This window comes from Entelurus aequoreus, linkage group LG01 (assembly GCF_033978785.1).
Source record: "Entelurus aequoreus isolate RoL-2023_Sb linkage group LG01, RoL_Eaeq_v1.1, whole genome shotgun sequence".
Classification (NCBI taxonomy): domain Eukaryota; kingdom Metazoa; phylum Chordata; class Actinopteri; order Syngnathiformes; family Syngnathidae; genus Entelurus; species Entelurus aequoreus.
The window spans coordinates 19,059,199-19,083,058 of NC_084731.1; the positions used below are offsets into that span (position 1 = coordinate 19,059,199).

At 37.7% G+C, this 23,860-nt stretch overlaps 1 protein-coding gene across 3 annotated transcripts in view; it reads left to right on the forward strand.

The window, feature by feature from the left end:
- The window catches only part of slc41a1 (solute carrier family 41 member 1), a 123,311-nt gene that overhangs the window by 68,845 nt on the left and 30,606 nt on the right, over window positions 1-23,860 (forward strand). For all 3 annotated transcript variants that reach the window (XM_062045262.1, XM_062045269.1, XM_062045253.1), the window contains one exon: window positions 12,800-12,907. In XM_062045262.1, the coding sequence (XP_061901246.1) occupies window positions 12,800-12,907 (108 nt within the window). The remainder of the gene's footprint in view (window positions 1-12,799; window positions 12,908-23,860) is intronic.

A 23,860-nucleotide genomic window follows, 5' to 3' on the forward strand; every position in this document is an offset into this window, starting at 1 on the left:
ATATGATTTGCCAGAGCGGCTAGGAGACCCCGAGAGTAACAAGCGGTAGAAAATCAATCAATCCACTTCATTTATATAGCACATTTAAACAACAAAAATGTTTCCAAAGTGCTGCACAACAATATTAAAAACAATAATCAAATATTATCCTTAGCTCCACCAATGACTGAATAAAAACAAAAAATAAATAAATATAGAACCAATATAAAAATAAATATGATTAAAAACGATTTTAACGGGAAAAAACAATTAAAACAGTAAATAGAAATCTTAAGTCTGGTCTTGGGCACCACGAGCTGGAGCTGGCTCTCGGACCTCAGAGCGCGCGCAGGAATGTACATTTGGATGAGGTCCGAGATATACTCAATTGATGTATTGATGGATGGGCTAGAAAGGATAGATTAAAAAAATTGTAATTGAAAAAAAATGTTTTAATTGTTTTTTTAGTCAGGACTACCGCAGGCCGGATTTTGGACGCTGGCGGGCCGTAGTTTAGGGACCCCTGGTCTAAATTGACGATGTGTTTATTATCATAGTTGTAATTTGTAGTACTGCTACACTGCATAAAGTCAGTGTTCAAAAACAAGAAAAAAAACTAATAAAAATGAGTGGTATTTTACTTGAACTAAGCAAAATTATCTGCCAATAGAACAAGAACATTTGGCTTGTCAAGACTTTCCAAAAAAAGTCAAATTAGCTAACCTCAATGAACCCAAAAATACCTTAAAATAAGTATATTCTCACTAATAACAAGTGCACTTTTCTTGGTAGAAAAAAAAAGAGACCTTTTTGCTCAATATGTTGAAAAATATTCTTAAATGAAGTAAATGCTAGTGCCATTATCTTGACATAATGATATTACATTTCTTGGAACCAGCAAACTTATACTAAAAACTAGTTTATTGTTCTTAATGGAAAGGCAACAAGGCAACCGCTTGTTACTCTCGGGGTCTCCTAGCCGCTCAGGCAAATCATATTGTCTAAAAATGCATTTTTCCATCGATAACATGACATCATCGCACCAAGCGCGTGCTCTTTCAGTCAATTATTGCATACATACAGCCCGGCCCCCGGCCGAAATGTTTTTAATTGTAATTTTGAAGAATTTATCTGAATGTGCATGAACTATTTCTGTTCAAAATAGTTAGAAATGTCACATGTAAAGTGTTTGAATATTTTTTTTCGTGCTTGAAATAAGAAATTATTACTTTAAAAAAGCATTTTTATACTTGTGAGTGTTGATGACACAGCTTTGCAACAGTTGATATTCTAGTTTCAAGCATGTTTTACTCAATATAGGTCATCACATCTCAGCAACAAGCTGTAATATCTTACTAGGGCTGCAACAACTAATCGATTAAATCGATTAAAATCGATTATTAAAATAGTTGCCGATTAATTTAGTCATCGATTCGTTGGATCTATGCTATGCACATGCGCAGAGGGTTTTTTTATTATTTTTTTTTTAATAATAATTTTTTTTTTTTTTTTTTTTTAATTTTTTTTAAATAAACCTTTATTTATGAACTGCAACATGTACAAACAGCTGAGAAACAATAATCAAAATAAGTATGGTGCCAGTATGCTGTTTTTTTTCAATAAAATACTGGATAGGATAGAAATGTAGTTTGTCTCTTTTATCTGATTATTAATCGATTAATCGAAGTAATAATCAACAGATTAAGATTAAAGATTAAAGTACCAATGATTGTCACACACACACTAGATGTGGTGAAATGTGTCCTCTGCATTTGTCCCATCCCCTTGGGGAGCAGTGGGGAGCAGTGGGCAGCAGCGGCGCCGCGCCCAGGAATCATTTTGGTGATTTAACCCCCAACTTCAACCCTTTGTTGCTGAGTGCCAAGCAGGGAGGTTATGGGTCCCATTTTTATAGTCTTTGGTGTGACTCGGCTGGGATTAATCGATTATCAAATTAATCGTTAGTTGCAGCCCTATATCTTACTGAGATAATTTAGGACCAAAACCCTTAAAACAAGTAAAACACTCTAACATAAAATCTGCTTAGTGAGAAGAATTATCTTATCAGACAGAAAATAAGCAAATATCATCCTTATTTGAGATATTTAATCTTACTTAGATTTCAGTTTTTGCAGTGTATGCACCACACTGAGAAGTGTTTTGGTTGCTTTATTTAGTTACATGATTGGGGAAAAATATGTAACACCTGTTATTTACGAACATTGAAGGTAAAATATAAGAGTCGCTCCTCATGTACATAAACTTTACGACATATCACTGGGGTCAAAACTGTAGTCCGCAACTACAGCCCCAGAAAGCTGAAACTGACACCACTGGCTGAGGTCTCCATGACGCTGCCAAAGTTGCGTCAACCTTGCGTGCCGCGAGGTTCAGCTGCCAATTCGGTACTGCAAAGTACAGTAAGCGATCGCAAATGAAACACGAATGTGTTACTTAACAGGGCACCTTGACCCTTGAAGGGATCACATACCAGAACTCCTATAGATCGGGTACTGGAGTTGTCCAGTCAAGTTCCTAGAACCGAGGAGGTGGCCATGAGGGGAGAGGGCTTTTTTGGCCAAGAGCCAGTGTTCAATGGAGACAACAACATATATCAACACGGGGGGGCCGAGAGCAGGCTAGTGAGACAGAAGTAGAGAAAGAGAGAGAGTAAGCCTGAAAGCATGTGGCTGTTAAAGAGGAGAGAGGAGTCCTCACAGGGCTGCTGCTTCGGCACATGGCAGTGCACCAAGTTAAAGGCCTACTGAAATGAGATTTTCTTATTTAAACGGGGATAGCAGGTCCATTCTATGTGTCATACTTGATCATTTCGCGATATTGCCATATTTTTGCTGAAAGGATTTAGTAGAGAACATCGACGATAAAGTTCCCAACTTTTGGTCGCTGACAAAAAAGCCTTGCCTGTACCGGAAGTAGCGTGACGTCACAGGTTGTGGAGCTCCTCACATCTGCACATTGTTTACAATCATGGCCACAAGCAGGGAGAGCGATTCGGACCGAGAAAGCGATGATTTCCCTATTAATTTGAGCGAGGATGAAAGATTTCTGGATGAGGAAAGTGAGAGTGAAGGATTAGAGGGCAGTGGAAGCGATTCAGATAGGGAAGATGCTGTAAGAGGCGGGTGGGAGCTGATATTCAGCTGGGAATGACTAAAACAGTAAATAAACACAAGACATATATATACTCTATTAGCCACAACACAACCAGGCTTATATTTAATATGCCACAAATTAATCCCGCATAACAAACACCTCCCGTCCATATAACCCGCCAATACAAATCAAACACCCGCACAACACACTCAATCCCACAGCCCAAAGTACCGTTCACCCAAAGTTCATACAGCACATATATTTCCCCAAAGTCCCCAAAGTTACGTACGTGACATGCACATAGTGGCACGCACGTACGGGCAAGCGATCAAATGTTTGGAAGCCGCAGCTGCGTACGTACTCACTGTACCGCGTCTGCGTATCCAACTCAAAGTCGTCTTGGTAAGAGTCTCTGTTGTCCCAGTTCTCCACAGGCCAATGGTAAAGCTTGACTGTCATATTTCGGGAATGTAAACAATGAAACACCGGCTACGTGTTTGTGTTGCTGCAGCCGGCCGCTAATACACCGCTTCCCACCTACAGCTTTCTTCTTTGCTGTCTCCATTGTTCATTAAACAAATTGCAAAAGATTCACCAACACAGATGTCCAGAATACTGTGGAATTTTGCGATGAAAACAGACGACTTAATAGCTGGTGTCCCAAAATGTCCGCTACAATCCGTGACGTCACGCGCAAACGTCATCATACCGAAACGTTTTCAGCAGGATATTTTGCGGGAAATTTAAAATTGCACTTTACTAATCTAACCCGGCCGTATTGGCATGTGTTGCAATGTTAAGATTTCATCATTGATATATAAACTATCAGACTGTGTGGTCGGTAGTAGTGGCTTTCAGTAGGCCTTTAAAGGACTTGGCTGAACGCGGCAAAGGCAGTCGCAAGTAGCGTAGTGCCACACCTACGGATACATAAAAGAAAGACAAAGCTCTTAACGTCAGCTGGTCTTGTGCGGAACATCCAGATGTGCAGAGGAAGCATTGAAGTTTATTGGTGGTGCACATGCAGGCCGACCTTGTTTTTAGCAGCTCTAATCTTAACTGCTCTGGGTTTCCTTCCCTGATGACTTCATCCATCTTCTTCTTGTGTTTCATGTCTGACACAGGAAGTATTGATTCAGCGCTGAGTAGACCGGACTGTAAATGTGGGACTAACCCAATAGATAAGTACTTTTATTTGGGGGATGGATCAATAGGCTGAGCATTAGCCATAGCTGAGAAGACCACAGGCTTACAATTTGCTTCTCCTGATGTGTTGGTAGTTAGTCACTCAAGTCACTCAAGCAAACAAGCACGCCCTTTGAGCTCTTCCCCATGAAATGGTCTTATTTGCTCAGGATTTCATTCATCCTGCAAAACACGGTGTTTAACTTTGCTTTACCGATATAATATTGGACCTGATGTCATGATCTGTCACCCGGGTCATGATATGATTTGGGTTTGGTAGTTTTTCTGTTTTAGTCTGTTCCCTAGGTGCACCCTTTCCTCGTTTTCTGTTGGTTTCCATGGGCACTGACGGGAAGTGAATACAAAAACAAGGAAACAAACAGAAATGAAGTGACCGATCGTCACACCTGATCTACTAAAGGTCTGCTCATACTACCGTATTATTCAGACTGTAAGGCGCACTTAAAATCATTTCATTTTCTCAAAACTCGACAGTGCGCCTGATAACCCCGGTGCACCTAATGTACGGAATAATTCTAGTTGTGCTTACCGACCTCTAAGCTATTTTATCTGGTACATGGTGAAATGATAAGTGTGACCAGTAGATGGCAGTCGCACATAAACACATGCAATATGACTCAAGTAAACAACACCAAAGTTGTATATGTTCCATTGAAAATATAGAACATTACACACAGCGCTCAAAAATCTATCAAGATGTTTTAGTACGACTTTGGTAAGCTATGAAGCCGCACCGCTTGATGGATTGCACTGTTCTTCAACATACGAGTATTATTATGGTGTGTGTATAAGGTAAGACATATTATCTGGCGTTTTGTTTCGCAATATTATGCAAAAGCATCTTTTCTTACCTTCTGGTACCTACTGATCCGTATTTGGAATCTGCATAAATCCTGAAAATGTGTACCCGTCTGCCTTTGTAGTCTGGCACCGTAGTCGATAAGCTTCTTCTTTTTCTATATCTTCTTGTTATGGGACATTCATCCTCCGCTGTTGCCATTTCTAATATAAAGTAGTGTAAAGTTATTACTTATATCTGTCAGTAAACTCGCCATGAAAGCGCTAAAACATACCGGTGTGCTGAGTTTACATTATTCACCCAAGGAACTTTAGTTATTAGAGTTCCGGTCAGACGGTTTTTCACGGGACACATTTCCGGCATTGTTATTGTACTAGAGAGCCACGGATGAGGAGATGCTGCTCTGTTATTGATTTAAGTCTGAATTAAAACAGTTAGCTCCTTCTTTTGACAATTGTTCCACTCCTGTCCTTGCACGCTACACCGCTACAACAAAGATGACGGGGAAAAGACGCTGCCGAAGGTGAGCCACGTAAATAAGACCGCCCACAAAACGGCGCATCCTGAAGCGACTGTCAGAAAGTGACTTGAAGATGATCTGTAAAACATCATCTATGCAACATTTTGACCAAAGAACCACCATTACATGTTATGTAGACCACAAGGAAGTGTTTTACATTTAGAAAAATATATAAAAAATGTGACTCCTTCAATGCGCCCTATAGTCCCATGCACCTTTTGTATGAAAATTAGACCTGACTAGACCGCTGATCTACTAAGCTAGTGAGCTCAGAATTGAGTCTCTTAAATGTACTATTTATCAGAATGCCCAAAATACTTAAATCAATTGCTTTCATCTTGTCTTCTCAAGTAAATATGTGCAAATGTATTTTCTTCAGACATTTTTTTTTTTACTTTGAAAGCATCATACATAATATTTCAACATATTAGAATAAGTCTTTGGATGTTCTCATTCATCCAGGTCATTGTAATCTCAGGGTATTCAATCGATCGCAACGGCACTGTTTGGTTTGTCTTAGAAGACGTTTGGTTGAAAGGACAGCATACTTGCCAACCCTCCCGTTTTTAGCGGGAGAATCCCGATATTCAGCGCCTCTCCCGACAACCTCCCGGCAGAGATTTTCTCCTGACAAACTCCCGGTATTCAGCCGGAGCTGGAGGCCACGCCCCCTCCAGCTCAATGCGGACCTGAGACTGAGTGGGGACAGCCTGTTCTCACGTCCGCTTTCCCACAATATAAACAGCTTGCCTGCCCAATGATGTCATAACATCTAGGGCTTTTAGAGAGTAGAGTGCACAACTGCGCACACAACAAGGAGACGAAGCAGAAGAACGAGGAAATTACAGACATGGCGACGCCGTCGACGAGCAAGATGAAGAAATACGCTTGCAAGTTCCAAAACGAATGGAAACAAGAATTTCAGTTCATCCAGGACAGTTCGAAGGGGAAGGTGTATGTTGCCTGTAAATTTTGTAGAACAGACTTCTCCATTGAACACGGTGGCCGAAATGATATACTCATCATGAACGGAGAAGTTAAACAGGACAATACTGCCATCTAATGGATAGCCACCGGAACACGGAAATTCAAGTATTTCTTTTATTTACATGTAAATAAAATAAAATTGAAAAAAAAAAATATATATATATATAGCTAGAATTCACTGAAAGTCAAGTATTTCATACATATATATATATATATATATATATATATATATATATATATATATATATATATATATATATATATATATATATATATATATATATATATATATATATATATATATATATATATGAAATATATATATGAAATACTCGAGTTGGTGAATTCTAGCTGTAAATAACCACGCCCCCAACCACGCCCCCGCCCCCAAACACCCCCACCGCCGACCAATCCCCCACCCCCCCCACCGCCTACCCCCCACCTCCCGATATTGGAGGTCTCAAGGTTGGCAAGTATGAAGGATAGTGTTGTATGTGTCTAGTCTTTTCAACCATTCCTAAAAGACAATTTAGCCTAGACCTGCTCAGTGGCCTTGTGGTTAGAGTGTCCGCCCTGAGATCGGTAGGTCGGGATTTCAAACCCCGGCCGAGTCATACCAAAGACTATAAAAACGGGACCTCCTGCTTCGCACTCAGCATCAAGGGTTGGAATTGGGGAGTTAAATCACCAAAATGCTCACTGCTCCCCTCACTTCCCAGGGGGTGGAACAAGAGGATGGGTATGCAGAGGGTTATTTCACCACACCTAGTGTGTGTGTGACTATTTAACTAACTTTAACTTCAACAAATAACAGGAGTTAGAAACATTCTGATCACAGATGCTTCTTTGTGCCATTTGTTTACAACTGAATGGAATGCTGACGTTGGTGATTCCGACTATTTTGGGCAGTTAGTGGTCGATCCAAGGCGATTGTTCTGCGTAACAATACCTCAATGCTAAAAAGGGGGAATTCCATTTCAATGACTGTCGTTGGCATTGACAGTAGGATTGCTTGGTTGCATCTCAACAGTTTGTTTTTCTCACTACGATAGGGCGAAACCATCCTTGTCCTGGTATTAGAGTATAAATATTTGGGGTTTTGGCACCAGCTGCCAGACTAGATCTGAACAAGTCTATGAGCATGAACTGATGAAGCCTACTTGGATGAGAGGCGAAACGTCTTCTCAGACAAACCAAACAGTCCAGTTGTGATCGATTGAATGCCCTGAGAATATTAGAAATAACAAAGACTGTACACACACAAGAGATTACAGATCACTTGAACACAATACACAGCACTGGTAACATAAAATTTACACATGAAGAAGAAATAAAACGGGCAATAGCATTTTTGGACATAAATTTGCACCACAAAGATTGATGGCAACATTCAAACTACAGTATACAGAAAACCCACGCGTGTGGTCCAGTATCTTCTCTGGACATCAGAACATAACACTGCACACAAACTCTCGGGAGTCAGAACCCTTTTACAACCGGAAATAACATCATAATGGATGAGAAAGACAAACAGGAAGAAGAAAAATACATTTAACATGCGCTCACATGCTGCCAGTATGTTAACTGTTAACTGTCAGACATAAAAATATTAGACATATCGTCTATTTAGGAATGCTATATCATAATGACTTAAGGGGCTGATTTTAAAGTACCAATTAATTTGTTTTGGTGTCTGGTGGGTTTTTTAATGTTTTGTTTTTTTTACATATAGGAGTTATTTTAGTGGAAAAATATAGATATATGAAAATGTAATTATTGCATCTGGATTATTCTAATGTACCATCTCAGGAAATGCCGCTGTTGTGCCAAAAACGCTGACACCTTCCTGAATGCACCTTTGCCATGCCTAAAATATGTTCTGTTGTCTAGATGGGGATTATATACAGCTCAGAAAAGGTAGTACCGTGTTTTTGACTTAAAATCATTTCATTTTCTCAAAAATGGACAGTGCGCCTTATAACCCGGTGCACCTAATGTTTGGAATAATTCTGGTTGTGCTTACCGACCTTGAATGAAAAAAAAATTGGTACATGGTGTAATGAAAAGTGTGACCAGTAGATGGTAGTCCAACACAAGAGATACGTGTAGACTGCAATATGACTCAAGTAAACAACACCAAAAATTTAAATGTTCCATTGAGAATATAGAACATTACACAAGGCGCTCAAAAATCCATCAAAATCTTTTTAGTACGACTTTGAAGCCGCACTACTTGATGGATTGTCGGCGCATTACGGCTACCGTAGTCAGAACTACGAGTATTATTATGGTGTGTGTAGAAGGTAAGACATATTATCTAGCGTTTTGTTTTGCATTATTATGCAAAACCAACTTTCCTTACCTTCTGGTACCTGCTGATTTGTTTTTGGGGTCTGCATAAGTCCTTAAAACTTGCGTACCACCGCCATTGTAATCGATAAGCTTCTTCTTTTTCTGTATCTTCTTGTTATGGGACATTCATCCTCCGCTGTTGCCATTTCTAATATAAATTAGTGTAAAGTTCTTACTTATATCGGTCTGTAAACTCGCCATGAAAGCGCTAAAACATACCGGTGTAGTGAGTTTACATTATTCACCCAAGGAACTTTAGTTATTAGAGTGTTCCTGTCGGACGGATTTTCAGGGGACACATTTCCAGCGTTGTTGTTGCACTAGTGAGCCACGGATGAGGAGATGCTTGAAGTAGTCATAAAAACAGTTAGCTCCATCTTTTGACACTTCTTCCACTCCCGTCCTTGCATGCTACACCGCTACAACAAAGATGACGGGGAGAAGACGCTGTCGAAGGTGAGCCACGTAAATAAGACCGCCCACAAAACAGCGCAGAAAGCGACTTGAAGATGATTTGTAAAACATAATCTATGCAACATTTTCACCATAGAATCACCATTACATGTTATGTAGACCACAAGGAAGTGTTTTACATTTAGAAAAAAAATCCTAACATGACCCCTTTAATGCGCCCTATAATCCGGTGCGCTTTATGTATGAAAATAGACCTGAATAGACCCACTCATCAGCAGTGCGCCTTATAATCCGGTGCGCTCTATGGTCCGAAAAATACTGTACCGTATTTTTCGGATTATAAATCGCTCCGGAGTATACGTCGCACCGGTCGAAAATGCATAATAAAGAAGGAAAAAAACATATATAAGTCAAATACATTTTGGGGAAATGTATTTGATAAAACCCAACACCAAGAATAGACATTTGAAAGGCAATTTAAAATAAATAAAGAATAGTGAACAACAGGCTGAATAAGTGTACGTTATATGACGCATAAATAACCAACTGAGAACGTGCCTGGTATGTTAACGTAACATATTATGGTAAGAGTCATTCAAATAACTATAACATATAGAACATGCTATACGTTTACCAAACAATCTGTCACTCCTAATCGCTAAATCCCATGAAATCTTCTTCCTCGTTGTCGCTGCTGGAATGCACCGCTTCCTTTCTTTCTGCTGCTCGATCGCCGTTTTCTGCTGCATATTTCACTACGTCCAGCTTGTAACCTGCAGTATATGATTTCCTTTTCAGTGCCATTTTTGTTCAGCCGTTCTCAGTTTTTATAAGTTACCGCCAATGTTGAAATGGTCCATTTTAATAGCTACGGACATAGCAGCAGTTAGCATCCCATGACCAACAATGCACTTCTGCCATGACCCGCCCCCGCCGAATTCTTATTGGTTGACGTGTGTGTGACGATTGCTGACATTTGCTTCGTCTCTTACGTGAATGAGCTAAATAATATTATTTGATATTTTACGGTAATGTGTTAATAATTTCACACATAAATCGCTCCGGAGTATAAATCGCACCCCCGGCCAAACTATGAAAAAAACTGTGATTTATAATCCGAAAAATACGGTACATATTTTATTTGTGTGCTGCATGTTCAACAACATAACAAAACAGCACAGGTTCGATATGATATGATGCCATGAAGGTGGAGGGAAATGAATGTCTCCAAGGGTATGGCTGGTAGTACACATACTGCAAAAACTGAAATCTAAGTAAGATTAAATATCTCATAACGGTGATATTTGCTTATTTTCTGTCTGATAAGATAATTCTTCTCACTATGCAGATTTTATTTTAGAGTGTTTTACTTGTTTTAAGGGTTTTGGTCCTAAATGATCTCAGTAAGATATTACAGCTTGTTGCTGAGATTTGATGACCTATATTGAGTAAAACATGCTTGAAACTAGAATATCAACTGATGCAAAGCTGTGTCATCAACACTCACAAGTATAAAACTACTTTTTTAAAGTAATAATTTCTTACTTCAAGCATGACAAAAAAATCATGATGCCGAGCGCATATCATTATGTCAAGATAATGGCACTAGCATTTACTTAATTTAAGAATATTTTTCAACATATTGAGCAACATAATTTTTTGTATCTACCAAGAAAAGTGCACTTGTTATTAGTGAGAATATACTTATTTTAAGGTATTTTTGGGTTCATTGATGTTAGCTTATTTTAATTGTTTTGGAAAGTCTTGACAAGCCAAATGTTCTTGTTCTATTGGCAGATAATTTTGCTTAGTTCAAATAAAATACCAATAATTTTTGTAATTTTTTTTCTTGTTTTTGAACACTGACTTTTTGCAGTGCACAAAGTCCTTATTCAAATAGTCTGTACCACTTTTGCACTTGTTATCAATTGTACACACAGTCTTAGTAGATCACCTGCAACACGCCCACTAATATTACACGCAATTTTATAGTTTGCACACGCTAATTGTTGCGTGTTATTTGAGGATCTTAGTAGTGTTGTGGTACCTTCCACCAAGTGCGAGAGTGGTATTGTTTTCACCATATACAGTCGTGGTCAAAAGTTGACATACACTTGTAAAGAACATAATGTCATGGCTGTCTTGAGTTTCCAATCATTTCTACAACTCTTGTTTTTTTGTGATAGAGTGATTGGAGCACAAACTTGTTGGTCACAAAAAACATTCATGAAGTTTGGTTCTTTTATGAATTTATTATGGGTCTACTGAAAATGTGAGCAAATCTGCTGGGTCAAAAGTATACATACAGCAATGTTAATATTTGCTTACATGTCTCTTAGCAAGTTTCACTGCAATAAGGCGCTTTTGGTAGCCATCCACAAGCTTCTGGTTGAATTTTTGACCACTCCTCTTGACAAAATTGGTGCGGTTCAGCTAAATTTGTTGGTTTTCTGACATGGACTTGTTTCTTCAGTATTGTCCACATGTTTAACTCAGGACTTTGGGAAGGCCATTCTAAAACCTTAATTCTAGCCTGATTTAGCCATTCCTTTACCACTTTTGACATGTGTTTGGGGTCATTGTCCTGTTAGAATACCCAACTGCGCCCAAGACCCGACCTCCGGGCTGATGATTTTAGGTTGTCCTGAAGAATTTGGAGGTAATCCTCCTTTTTCATTGTCCCATTTACTCTCTGTAAAGCACCAGTTCCATTGGCAGCAAAACAGGCCCAAAGCATAATACTACCACCACCACGCTTGATGGTAGGGATGGTGTTCCTGGGATTAAAGGCCTCACCTTTTCTCCTCCAAACATATTGCTGGGTATTGTGGCCAAACAGCTCAATATTTGTTTCATCTGACATCACATGGACAAAGATAAGACCTTCTGGAGGAAAGTTCTGTTGTCATCAGATTTTTGACCCAGCATATTTGGTCACATTTTCAGTAGACCCATAATAAATTCATAAAAGAACCCAACTTCATGAATGTTTTTTGTGACCAACAAGTATGTGCTCCAATCACTCGATCACAAAAAAATAAGAGTTGTAGAAATGATTGGAAACTCAAGACAGCCATGACATTATGTTCTTTACAAGTGTATGTAAACTTTTGATTGTGACTGTATGTTGTCTTTTTTGTTAAAACACATGCATCCCTCATTTAATGTACTGAAAGCTTTAGACAAATACTGTTTAATTTCAGATTACACGTTCAACTTGACTTTTTGTATACACAAATAGCTGTTTATATAATGCATGTTTTGCAGGCAATGGCACATGATCTCTAGGTACCTACAGTATGTGATTAGATGTCTTGATTTTAACATAACATTGACTTAAATGTTATTCAGCACTTTGTATGAATCTGTAAATGTTTAAAAACCAGTGTGTTTACCAAGTTCTATGGCTTTTACACTGATGATTACAGCACTGGACCGTGTTCACGGAGATATCCCAGGTGTTCATCCTCGTCCCGGCACTGCTCGGGCTGAAGGGCAACCTGGAGATGACGCTTGCCTCCAGACTGTCCACAGCGGTGAGTCATGTTTATCCATTTTTTTTCCTTATTTTCATGTCTAGTTGCCTTTAGTTTGGACCAGTTCTGTGGTTGTCGAAGTGTTTTTGTTGCCCAATCCAGTCTCCGGGCAATCCCCAAACTGTGACCTTCATTAAGGCAGATTGTTCAAAGAGTCATAGGTCATATTGACAAAGGAACCTGCAGTTTTGGACCAACTGATAGCAGCATTCCTCAAAGCTCCTTTACCTTAACATTTTAACCCAACCCAAGATTTTTTTTAGTTGTGGCCCAAAGAATGAATGTCATTGCTGAAAAATGTCTGAATGCATTTTGGTGACTACTAGACAAAGTCTACATTATAAATAACTATATCACCCATCAGCATTTGATTATTTTAATACTAGCTTAATCTAATAATTAAGTGTGTAACGGTACTCAAAAATTTCGGTTCGGTACGTACCTCGGTTTAGAGGTCACGGTTCGGTTCATTTTCGGTACAGTAAGAAAACAACAAAATATACATTTTTGGGCTATTTATTTACCAAATTTGTAAACAATGGCTTTATCCTTTTAACATTGGGAAACACTATAATAAGTCTGCCCAAAAATAGAAGTAGCTCTGTGTGTGATGGATGTGAGCCACCACTAGGCTGATCAGTGCAACAGCAGGCGGTCATGAATGCTAAGCATAACAATAACATACATATACACACAGGGTCCATTGCCAGGGTTCATGTGGTCAACATATAAACAATAAAAACTAAATAAGATAAGGCTCAGAATGGTTTCTTAACAAAACCTTTCTACATATAAAGTGCTTTTTTTGATTGATTGATTGAGACTTGTATTAGTAGATTGCACAGTACAGTACATATTGCGTACAATTGACCACTAAATGGTAACACCCCAATAAGTTTTTCAACTTGTTTAAGTCGGGGTCCACGTTAATCAACATTAAACTGCCTCAAGTTGTTGCTCAGATTAAATAAAATGACACAACTTTTCTTGTACATATAAAAAGTGCAACATTAAACAGTTTCAAGTCAACTCAGCCTCGGATTAACTTTTCTTCCCCCCCCCCCAACCTTTAACCCTGGTGACTTTCACTCAATCTTCATGTTTTTTGCCAGAAAAATAAGTTTATCCACAGTCTGCAGAAAGAAGAAGTGGGTCAAAATCTAGTTTTTAATGCAATATGGTCCTAAATCTGCTGCTATAAAAACACCAACGGCATTTGTTATTGCTTTAGCCCTGCCTGACTCGCCGAGGAGAGGTTGCTTGAATGCGGTGTTTGCACGACGCTCGTCTTTCTCTTCGTGGAGACGATGTTCACTTGGGGGTGGTGACGCTTCAAATGGGTTAGCATGTTTGACGTGTTGCCAGAAGCATACCCTACCGCTGCTGAACAATGTCGGCAAACCGCTTTCGTTTTGTTGTCGTAGCATGCTAGCATGCCGTGTGTTGCATTGTTTACACAACGTGCGGTGCGCTGCTTAATATCTCCGTGTGGAAACTCGTTCGGTACACCTCCGAACCGAACCGAAACCCCCGTACCGAAACGGTACAAGCGGTAGAATATGGACGGATGGATGGATTAATAAAGTAAAATCGCATAAAACACGCTTTACACGTTCACAATCAGTAAGAAAGACATGACGACGGATGGATTTTTTTTTTTTGATGCATTCTAAATATTACAGCGGAGCAAATGGAAGCTCTGCTATTCGGCCCATAAAATCCGATAAATAACCATTCACAAAATGCCAATAATACTAAATTTTTTGATTGATTGAAGTTTTTATTAGTAGATTGCACAGTACAGTACATATTCCATACTATTGACCACTAAATGGTAACACCCCAATAAGTTTTTCAACTTGTTTAAGTCGGGGTCCTCGTAAATCAATTCATGGTTTGCATTTGCACTTTGTGACTTGAATATTAACCAAGTACTAGTGATATTATTATTATAAGCACTAACACAGACAAACTATTTATAGCGGCAATGTAATCACCTCCGAATGGTCTGCTGTTTCCTTGCTTCCTTGCTCCCTGTAAATTTATTGTAAGTCATAAGTCATGCATCTCACCTGGACATGAGACGTCTGAGTAGGTTATCCGAAAGGCAGACATTGTACAGTAAGTGATGTTTTATTATGTTTGTTGGCTTTCATAAAGTCTGCAGTGAGTAATAATCAGTGATGAAGAAAAAAACAGCAAAAGTGATGCATTTTTTTAATTAATGGGCCGTGTATGCTTAAAATGATCAAAACATGTAAATATTAAATTGTATTATAAATGTGCCCGTTACTACATTACATACATACTTACATCATGTGTATAAAACCCTAATGAAGGTCTTTGGATGTTGTTTTAGGGGGTCTATAAGGAGAATTGAACGGCTCCCATAGGCTCCATTGTAAGCAGGCTTTTGATCGCATTTGTTTAACATTCACAATGCCTTCGTCATGTCTTTCATAATAATTTCGAACAATAGGCAAAATTCCAAAAAAAGTGCAGTTCACCTCTAACATTTTTTTTTGCTTGCCATATCATTCATCATTTTTTTCATCAACGTTGATGATGAAAATTTTACTTGCGTGCAATAATAAAATTGAAAAAATATCACGACACTCACACAACACATCATGTGCGCTCTATCGCGTAAACTATGTCCGCGTATTCAAAGTTCCGGGCAGTCTGGATTTGATCATTTGTATGACCGTATTTTTCGGAGTATAAGTCGCTCCGGAGTATAAGTCGCACCGGCCAAAAATGCATAATAAAGAAGGAAAAAAAACATATATACAGTAAGTCGCACTGGAGTATAAGTCGCATTTTTGGGGGAAATTTATTTGATAAAACCCAACACCAAGAATAGACATTTGAAAGGCAATTTAAAATAAATAAAGAATAGTGAACAACAGGCTGAATAAGTGTACGTTATATGAGGCATAAATAACCAACTGAGAACGTGCCTGGTATGTTAACGTAACATATTATGGTAAGAGTCATTCAAATAACTATAACATATAGAACATGCTATACGTTTACCAAACAATCTGTCACTCCTAATCGCTAAATCCCATGAAATCTTATACGTCTAGTCTCTTACGTGAATGAGCTAAATAATATTATTTGATATTTTACGGTAATGTGTTAATAATTTCACACATAAGTCGCTCCTGAGTATAAGTCGCACCCCCACTATGAAAAAAACTGCCACTTATAGTCCGAAAAATACGGTACTTTATTTATTTTAAATTGCCTTTCAAATATCTATTCTTGGTGTTGGGTTTTATCAAATAAATTTTCCCAAAAAATGCGACTTATATATGTTTTTTTCCTTCTTTATTATGCATTTTCGGCCGGTGCGACTTATACTCCGGAGCGACTTATAGTCCGAAAAATACGGTACTAGTGATATTATTATTATAAGCGCTAACACAGACAAACTATTTGTAGCGGCGATGTAATCACTTCCGAATGGTCTGCTGTTTCCTTGCTTCCTTGCTCCCTGTAAATAAAGTCGCACCCCCGGCCAAACCATGAAAAAAACTGCGACTTATAGTCCGAAAAATACGGTAGATCAGTTTTTTTTCTAATCAAATTAATTAAATTAATCATTGCAACTCTGGTCAACACCTCAATTTGTATCTAAAAATGTGTTTGTCCGTCTGCTGGATTGATTGTGATGGTTGCTTTTATTTTCTGTTGTTTTACCAGCTCAGATTTTAGGGAGAGAACTGAGCACCGCGCTTCCGACACTGGCAATTGTAAAGCTGGTCCATGTCTTCGGTCTTTAGCATTCACATTTAACTTAAGTAAACCGCATAAGAGTTCGCCTGGAACTCAAGTGGACAGCTTTTTTGGTGCTCACAAGGCTTTGGATGATTGCGATCACATTTGATAAAGAGAAAAAAGAAATGCACTTGCAGAGCAAACACATAAAAGTGTTTGAACTGAACCAAGGATGGCAGGTGTGAGCGCACCCTAACTCTTGTTCACGTCTTTGATCCGTGTGGCATTCCGATTTGAGCTGAAATCAAATAAACCATACCAGAGTTTGCTTGCAAGCACATTTTTGAGCACTTGCCCTGGTTTAAGGTGCCAACGCCAATGATATCGTTCTCTCTGGATCAAGCAAGCTGCTGTATCAGAGCAATTGCACCATTCTAATGTATTTCAAATACACCAAACAAGTAAAAACGCTGATTAGTAGTGATTCTCAAGTGAGCATTGGAACAGAATTAGATTTCAAGTATTCTCTGAACTGAATTTGACAACGTTAGCATGCTGGCTACCCTTTTCGTGTTATTGCTGAGTCAACCAAATTGGTTTCTGTGTCGTTCAATAAACGAAAAAGTAATGCCTGATTACACTGCAAAAAGTCAGTGTTCAAAAACAAGGGGAAAAAAAGTAAAATTAGCTAACCTCAATGAACCCAAAAATACCTTAAAATAAGTATATTCTCACTAATAACAAGTGCACTTTTCTTGATAGAAAAAACAAATGAAACCTTTTTTCTCAGTATATTGAAAAATATTCTTAAATCAAGTAAATGCTAGTGCCATTATCTTGACATAATGAAACCAGCAAACTTATACTAAAATCGAATTTATTTTTCTTAAAGGAAAGGCAACAAGGCAACCGCTTGTTACTCTCGGGGTCTACGAGCCGCTCAGGCAAATCATATTGTCTAAAAAGGCATTTTTCCATCGATAACATGACATCATCGCCCCAAGTGCGTGCTCTTTCAGTCAATTAGTGCAAAATTGGCCGGGGGCCGGGCTGTAAATATATATATATATATATGTATATATATATATGTATATATATATATATATGTATATATATATATGTATATATATATATATATGTATATATATATATATATATATATATATATATATATATATATATATATATATATATATATATATATATATATATATATATATATATATATATATATATATATATATATATATTTACAGCCCGGCCCCCGGCCAATTTTTTGTGGATTGTAAATTGGAAGAATTTATCTGAATGTGCATGAACTATTTCTGTTCAAAATTGTTTGAAATGTCAAATGTTTAAATATTAACTGTCAGTTTACTGTACTGTGCCAACTGTACTACTATATGAGTACATATTTTCTATTGTCTCATTGAAAATAAAACAGCAAAGTCCATTTGGCTGTCATTTGTTTTAATTATGAGACACAATTGTGTCAAAGTCATGATTTTTTATTTCATGCTTGAAATAAGAAATTATTACTTTGAAAAAGCAGTTTTATACTTGTGAGTGTTGATGACGCAGCTTTGCAACACTTGATATTCTAGTTTCAAGCATGTTTTACTCAATATAGGTCATCAAATCTCAGCAACAAGCTGTAATATCTTACTGAGATCATTTAGGACCAAAACACTTAAAACAAGTAAAACACTCTAACATAAAATCTGCTTAGTGAGAAGAATTATCTTATCAGACAGAAAATAAGCAAATATCACCCTTATTTGAGATATTTAATCTTACTTAGATTTCAGTTTTTGCAGTGTACCTAAAATCTTACAGGGTGTGCGAATAATTTTACCGTTCTTTTCAGGTAACAAACCCGCTATCATCAATGCAACGAGGCTTACGATTAAACCAGTTCAAGCATTAGCCCTCACAAACTGGGCCAGAGTTTGTAGCTTGTCCAAAGACATTACTGTCAGCTCTTGATTGGTTGGCCTCAGCTGGAGCACGTTTCATTCCATGCCGCTGCAAATTAGTAGAAGATTAAAACGACTGTAAGTTTCCTAATGCGCTTATCACGCTAAAAACATAATGTAACCCCTAGTACGAGCCGGCCTTCCGAGGTTTTCATTCACATAACTTTTCAATTAGAACAATAAATACTATGCTAATACCAATGTACTATGAAACGTATTAGGGCTGCAACAATTCATCAATTATGTAGATTAGAAAAAAGCTTAGGGAAAATGCTTTGATTAATCGCTTGAGTGTAACTAATAATATTTGATCAAAAATCCAGACCCCATGGAGTTCCTGGAATTTTAAATACGCGGACATAGGTCCCGTTTACACTGCACACCAAATCAGATTTTTTTTGTCCTCAAGTGCACTGCAAAAACTGAAATCTAAGTAAGATGAAATATCTCAAATAAGGGTGATATTTGCTTATTTTCTGTGTGATAAGATAATTCTTCTCACTAAGCAGATTTTATGTTACAGTGTTTTACTTGTTTTAAGGGTTTTGGTCCTAAATGATCTCAGTAAGATATTACACCTTGTTGCTGAGATTTGATGACCTATATTGAGTAAAACATGCTTGAAACTAGAATATCAACTGTTGCAAAGCTGTGTCATCAACACTCACAAGTAGGGCTGCAACTAACGATTAATTTGATAATCGATCAATCTGTCGATTATTACTTCGATTAATCGATTAATAATCGGATAAAATAGACAAACTACATTTCTATCCTTTCCAGTATTTTATTGGGGGGAAAAAACAGCATACTGGCACCATACTTATTTTGATTATTGTTTCTCAGCTGTTTGTAAATGTTGCAGTTTATAAATAAGGGTTTATTTAAAAAAAAAATAAAAATAAAAAAGCCTCTGCACATGCGCATAGCATGGATCCAACGAATCAATGACTAAATTAATCGGCAACTATTTTTATAATGGAATTTAATCGATTAGTTGTTGCAGCCCTACTCAAAAGTATAAAACTACTTTTTTAAAGTAATAATTTCTTACATCAAGTATGAAAAAAAATCATGATGTATGCATATCATTATGTCAAGATAATGGCACTAGCACTTACTTAATTTAATAATAGTTTTCAACAAATTGAGCAAAAAGGTCTCTTTTTTTATACAGAGAAAAATGCACTTGTTATTAGTGAGAATATACTTGTTTTAAGGTATTTTGGGTTCATTGAGGTTAGCTAATTTTACTTGTTTTGGAAAGTCTTGACAAGCCAAATTTTCTTGTTCTATTGGCAGATAATTTTGCTTAGTTCAAATAAAATACCCTTAATTTTTGTTTTGTTTTTTCTTGTTTTTGAACACTGACTTTTTGCATTGTGACACAGATCACATTTTTTTAAGCCAGTCTGAACGCTCCAAAGTGCTTCAAATCTGATCTCTTTGCATCAGACTCAGGCCACATCAGTAGGTAGTCCGAATCAGAGTAGAATATTTTCAAATGTGACTTCAGTCTAAACGGAAATGCGACTTTTTCATCACCTTTGGGGGAGCTCCGTCACTCGTGTGTGACATAGCCCGCCAGTGGAGGTGGACACATCACGACTCTGGTTGCAGTGAGCGAAGTCTTTTTTTTGGCGGGCAAATTTTCAGTGCATCGCTAGTCAAAATTGCGCAAATAATTGCGATTGTTAAAGGACCGGAATTGACGCTGTGGCGTATTTGCTCGCATGTTACGTAAATTACTTACCGTATTTTTCGGACTATAAGTTGCTCCGGAGTATAAGTCGCACCGGCCGAAAATGCATAATAAAGAAGGAAAAAAACATATACCGTATTTTTCGGAGTATAAGTCGCTCCGGAGTATAAGTCGCACAGGCCGAAAATGCATAATAAAGAAGGAAAAAAACATATATAAGTCGCACTGGAACATAAGTCGCATTTTTGGGGGAAATGTGTTTGATAAAACCCAATACCAAGAATAGACATTTGAAAAGCAATTTAAAATAAATAAAGAATAGTGAACAACAGGCTGAATAAGTGTACGTTATATGAGGCATAAATAACCAACTGAGAACGTGCCTGGTATGTTAACGTAACATATTATGGTAAGAGTCATTCAAATAACTATAACATATAGAACATGCTATACGTTTACCAAACAATCTGTCACTCCTAATCGCTAAATCCGATGAAATCTTATACGTCTAGTCTCTTACGTGAATGAGCTAAATAATATTATTTGATATTTTACGCTAATGTGTTAATCATTTCACACATAAGTCGCTGCTGAGTATAAGTCGCACCCCCGGCCAAACTATGAAAAAAACTGCGACTTATAGTCCAAAAAATACGGTAAGTTGTTTGCGTAAGTGAGTGGAAAATAAATCTAACATAGATCTACGCTGATGCCCATGTTGCCTTTACTTAACAGCCATAAAAATATTAGAACCTTCCCAAATACACTACACTATTAGTATTCATTCGTGCATTGTATTACCTTAATTTATTTTCACGTAAAAAAAAAACTCTTTTAACCTGTGACAACTTTTATTTAATTTTCTAGTAGTCGTAGCGACTTCCTTGTTTAGTTTAGTTTATTAAGGAACCCCATTAGTCTACACCGCAGTGGAGACTATTCTTCCTGGGGTTCAGGCAAAAACATCACACAATCACAAAACAAAAGATTAAAATGCAGTACAACATGATCAAATAATAAAATGTTGTAATACAAAAATGGCAACAACAAAGAACCAAAAAATAATAATAATAACTTCGAGTTCACATAATAATGTTCATACCAAAGATAAAAAGAGCAATATAAAAATAGATATATATATATTTTTGCAAAAATAAAACAAAGAACCAATGGCCTAAAATATACACATTAGTGTACCAAAGACAAACAATAAGTGACGAAAAAGTACCATCCACCATTTTCTACTGCTTGTCCCATAATCAATACAATAGTCAATAAAAACAGTCATGAAATTCGGTACAATCTAGAATAATCTCTTTCCGCAATACTTCTCCTCTTAGTCTATTCTTAAAACCCACTATGCTGGTGATTGATAGCAGATATTGTGGAAGTCGATTCATTTACGGAATCCGGTCAACTGCTTTTGTTTTAACCTTATCGAACTGCGCACGCAAGTGGTGTCGAGGCCATATCGGGGCTTGTGCGTGTTTATACTGGAGTCTGAAAAAGATCACATTTTACGTTGAGTGGAAACAGTCAGCTGGGAAAAATTTGATTTAGAAAAAATCTGATTCGGGCCACTTCGGCCTGCAGTGTAAACGTAGTCATCGTTTCCGCACGTCCGCTACAATAGATACACATGAGAGCAATGGTGTGTGGGTGCTGTGATCTGTGTGGTGGAGGAGAGCAGAATGTTAAAGGTATTTATTGATTATTTTCCTATTATTTACTGACCATCAAAGTCTGTTGCCATGGAATCAAGTTTTAGTACGAGTTTGGTAAGCTATGAAGCCGCACCGCTTGATGGATTGTCTGCGCATTAAACATACGAGTATTATTATGGTGTGTGTATAAGGTAAGACATATTATCTGGCGTTTTATTTCACAATATTATGAAAAAGCAACTTTTCTTACCTTCTGGTACCTGCTGATCTGTATTTGAGATCTTCATAAGTCCTGAAAAATTGCCCGCGTCCGCCTTTGTAGTCTGTGGCAACGCCGTAGTCGATAAGCTTCTTCTTTTTCTCTATCTTCTTGTTATGGGACCTTCATCCTCCACTGTAGCAATTTCTAATATAAAGTAGTGTAAAGTTCTTACTTATATCTGTCAGTAAACTCGCCATGAAAGTGCTAAAACATACCGGTGTAGTGAGTTTACATTATTCACCCAAGGAACTTTAGTTATTAGAGAGTCCCGGTCGGGCGATTTTTCACGGGACACATTTGGACACAGATGCTGCTCCGTTATTGATTGAAGTAAAGTCTGAATGTCATTAAAACAGTTAGCGCCATCTTTTGACACTTCTTCCACTCCCGTCCTTGCACGCTACACCGCTACAACAAAGATGACGGGGAGAAGACGTTGTCGAAGGTGAGCCACGTAAATAAGACCGCCCACAAAACGGCGCATCCTGAAGCGACTGTCAGAAAGCGGCTTGAATATGTAGTGGAATTTCTGCCCTTTGTACCATATTTTGTTGTTTGTCAAGTCCGTAGTGAGCGAGGTCGAAAAGCACATTGTACACGATATCTTAAATGTTTGTTATGGCGAAGAGTAAGCGGATCCAAAAACAGCTGTCGCCTGTCGGCAGGCCACTAGCCTGAGGCACCACAGAGGGATCCACACGAGCACTAATCAATAATGGACTCGTATGAAATTCAGTTTTGTTCAAAATCAATCATATAACAACAATATTGCAAATGCCGGAGAAAGAATTCTGCAACAGCTTACAGTCTTAAGTCTATATTCATTTTAAAAGAGATTTTTGTTTGATTGATCATAAATGTGTAATACATCTGTATAAGCACCTGTATATATATACACTACAGTTCAAAAGTTTGGGGTCACATTGAAATGTCCTTATTTTTGAAGGAAAAGCACTGTACTTTTCAATGAAGATAACTTTAAACTAGTCTTAACTTTAAAGAAATACACTCTATACATTGCTAATGTGGTAAATGACTATTCTAGCTGCAAATGTCTGGTTTTTGGTGCAATATCTACATAGGTGTATAGAGGCCTATTTCCAGCAACTATCACTCCAGTGTTCTAATGGTACAATGTGTTTGCTCATTGGCTCAGAAGGCTAATTGATGATTAGAAAACCCTTGTGCAATCATGTTCACACATCTGAAAACAGTTTAGCTCGTTACAGAAGCTACAAAACTGACCTTCCTTTGAGCAGATTGAGTTTCTGGGGTCAATTAAACGCTCAAAATGGCCAGAAAAAGAGAACTTTCATCTGAAACTCGACAGTCTATTCTTGTTCTTAGAAATGAAGGCTATTCCACAAAATTGTTTGGGTGACCCCAAACTTTTGAACGGTAGTGTATATTCATATAATTATGTTCAATGATTTGCATGATGATCTGTAAAACATCATCTATGCAACACTTTGACCAAAGAACCACTGTTACATGTTATGTAGACCACAAGGAAGTGTTTTACATTTAGAAAAAAATAATAATATGACCCCTTTAATGCTCCAGATAATCTGGTGCGCCTTTTGTATGAAAATAGACCTGACTAGACCCGCTCATCGGCAGTGCGCC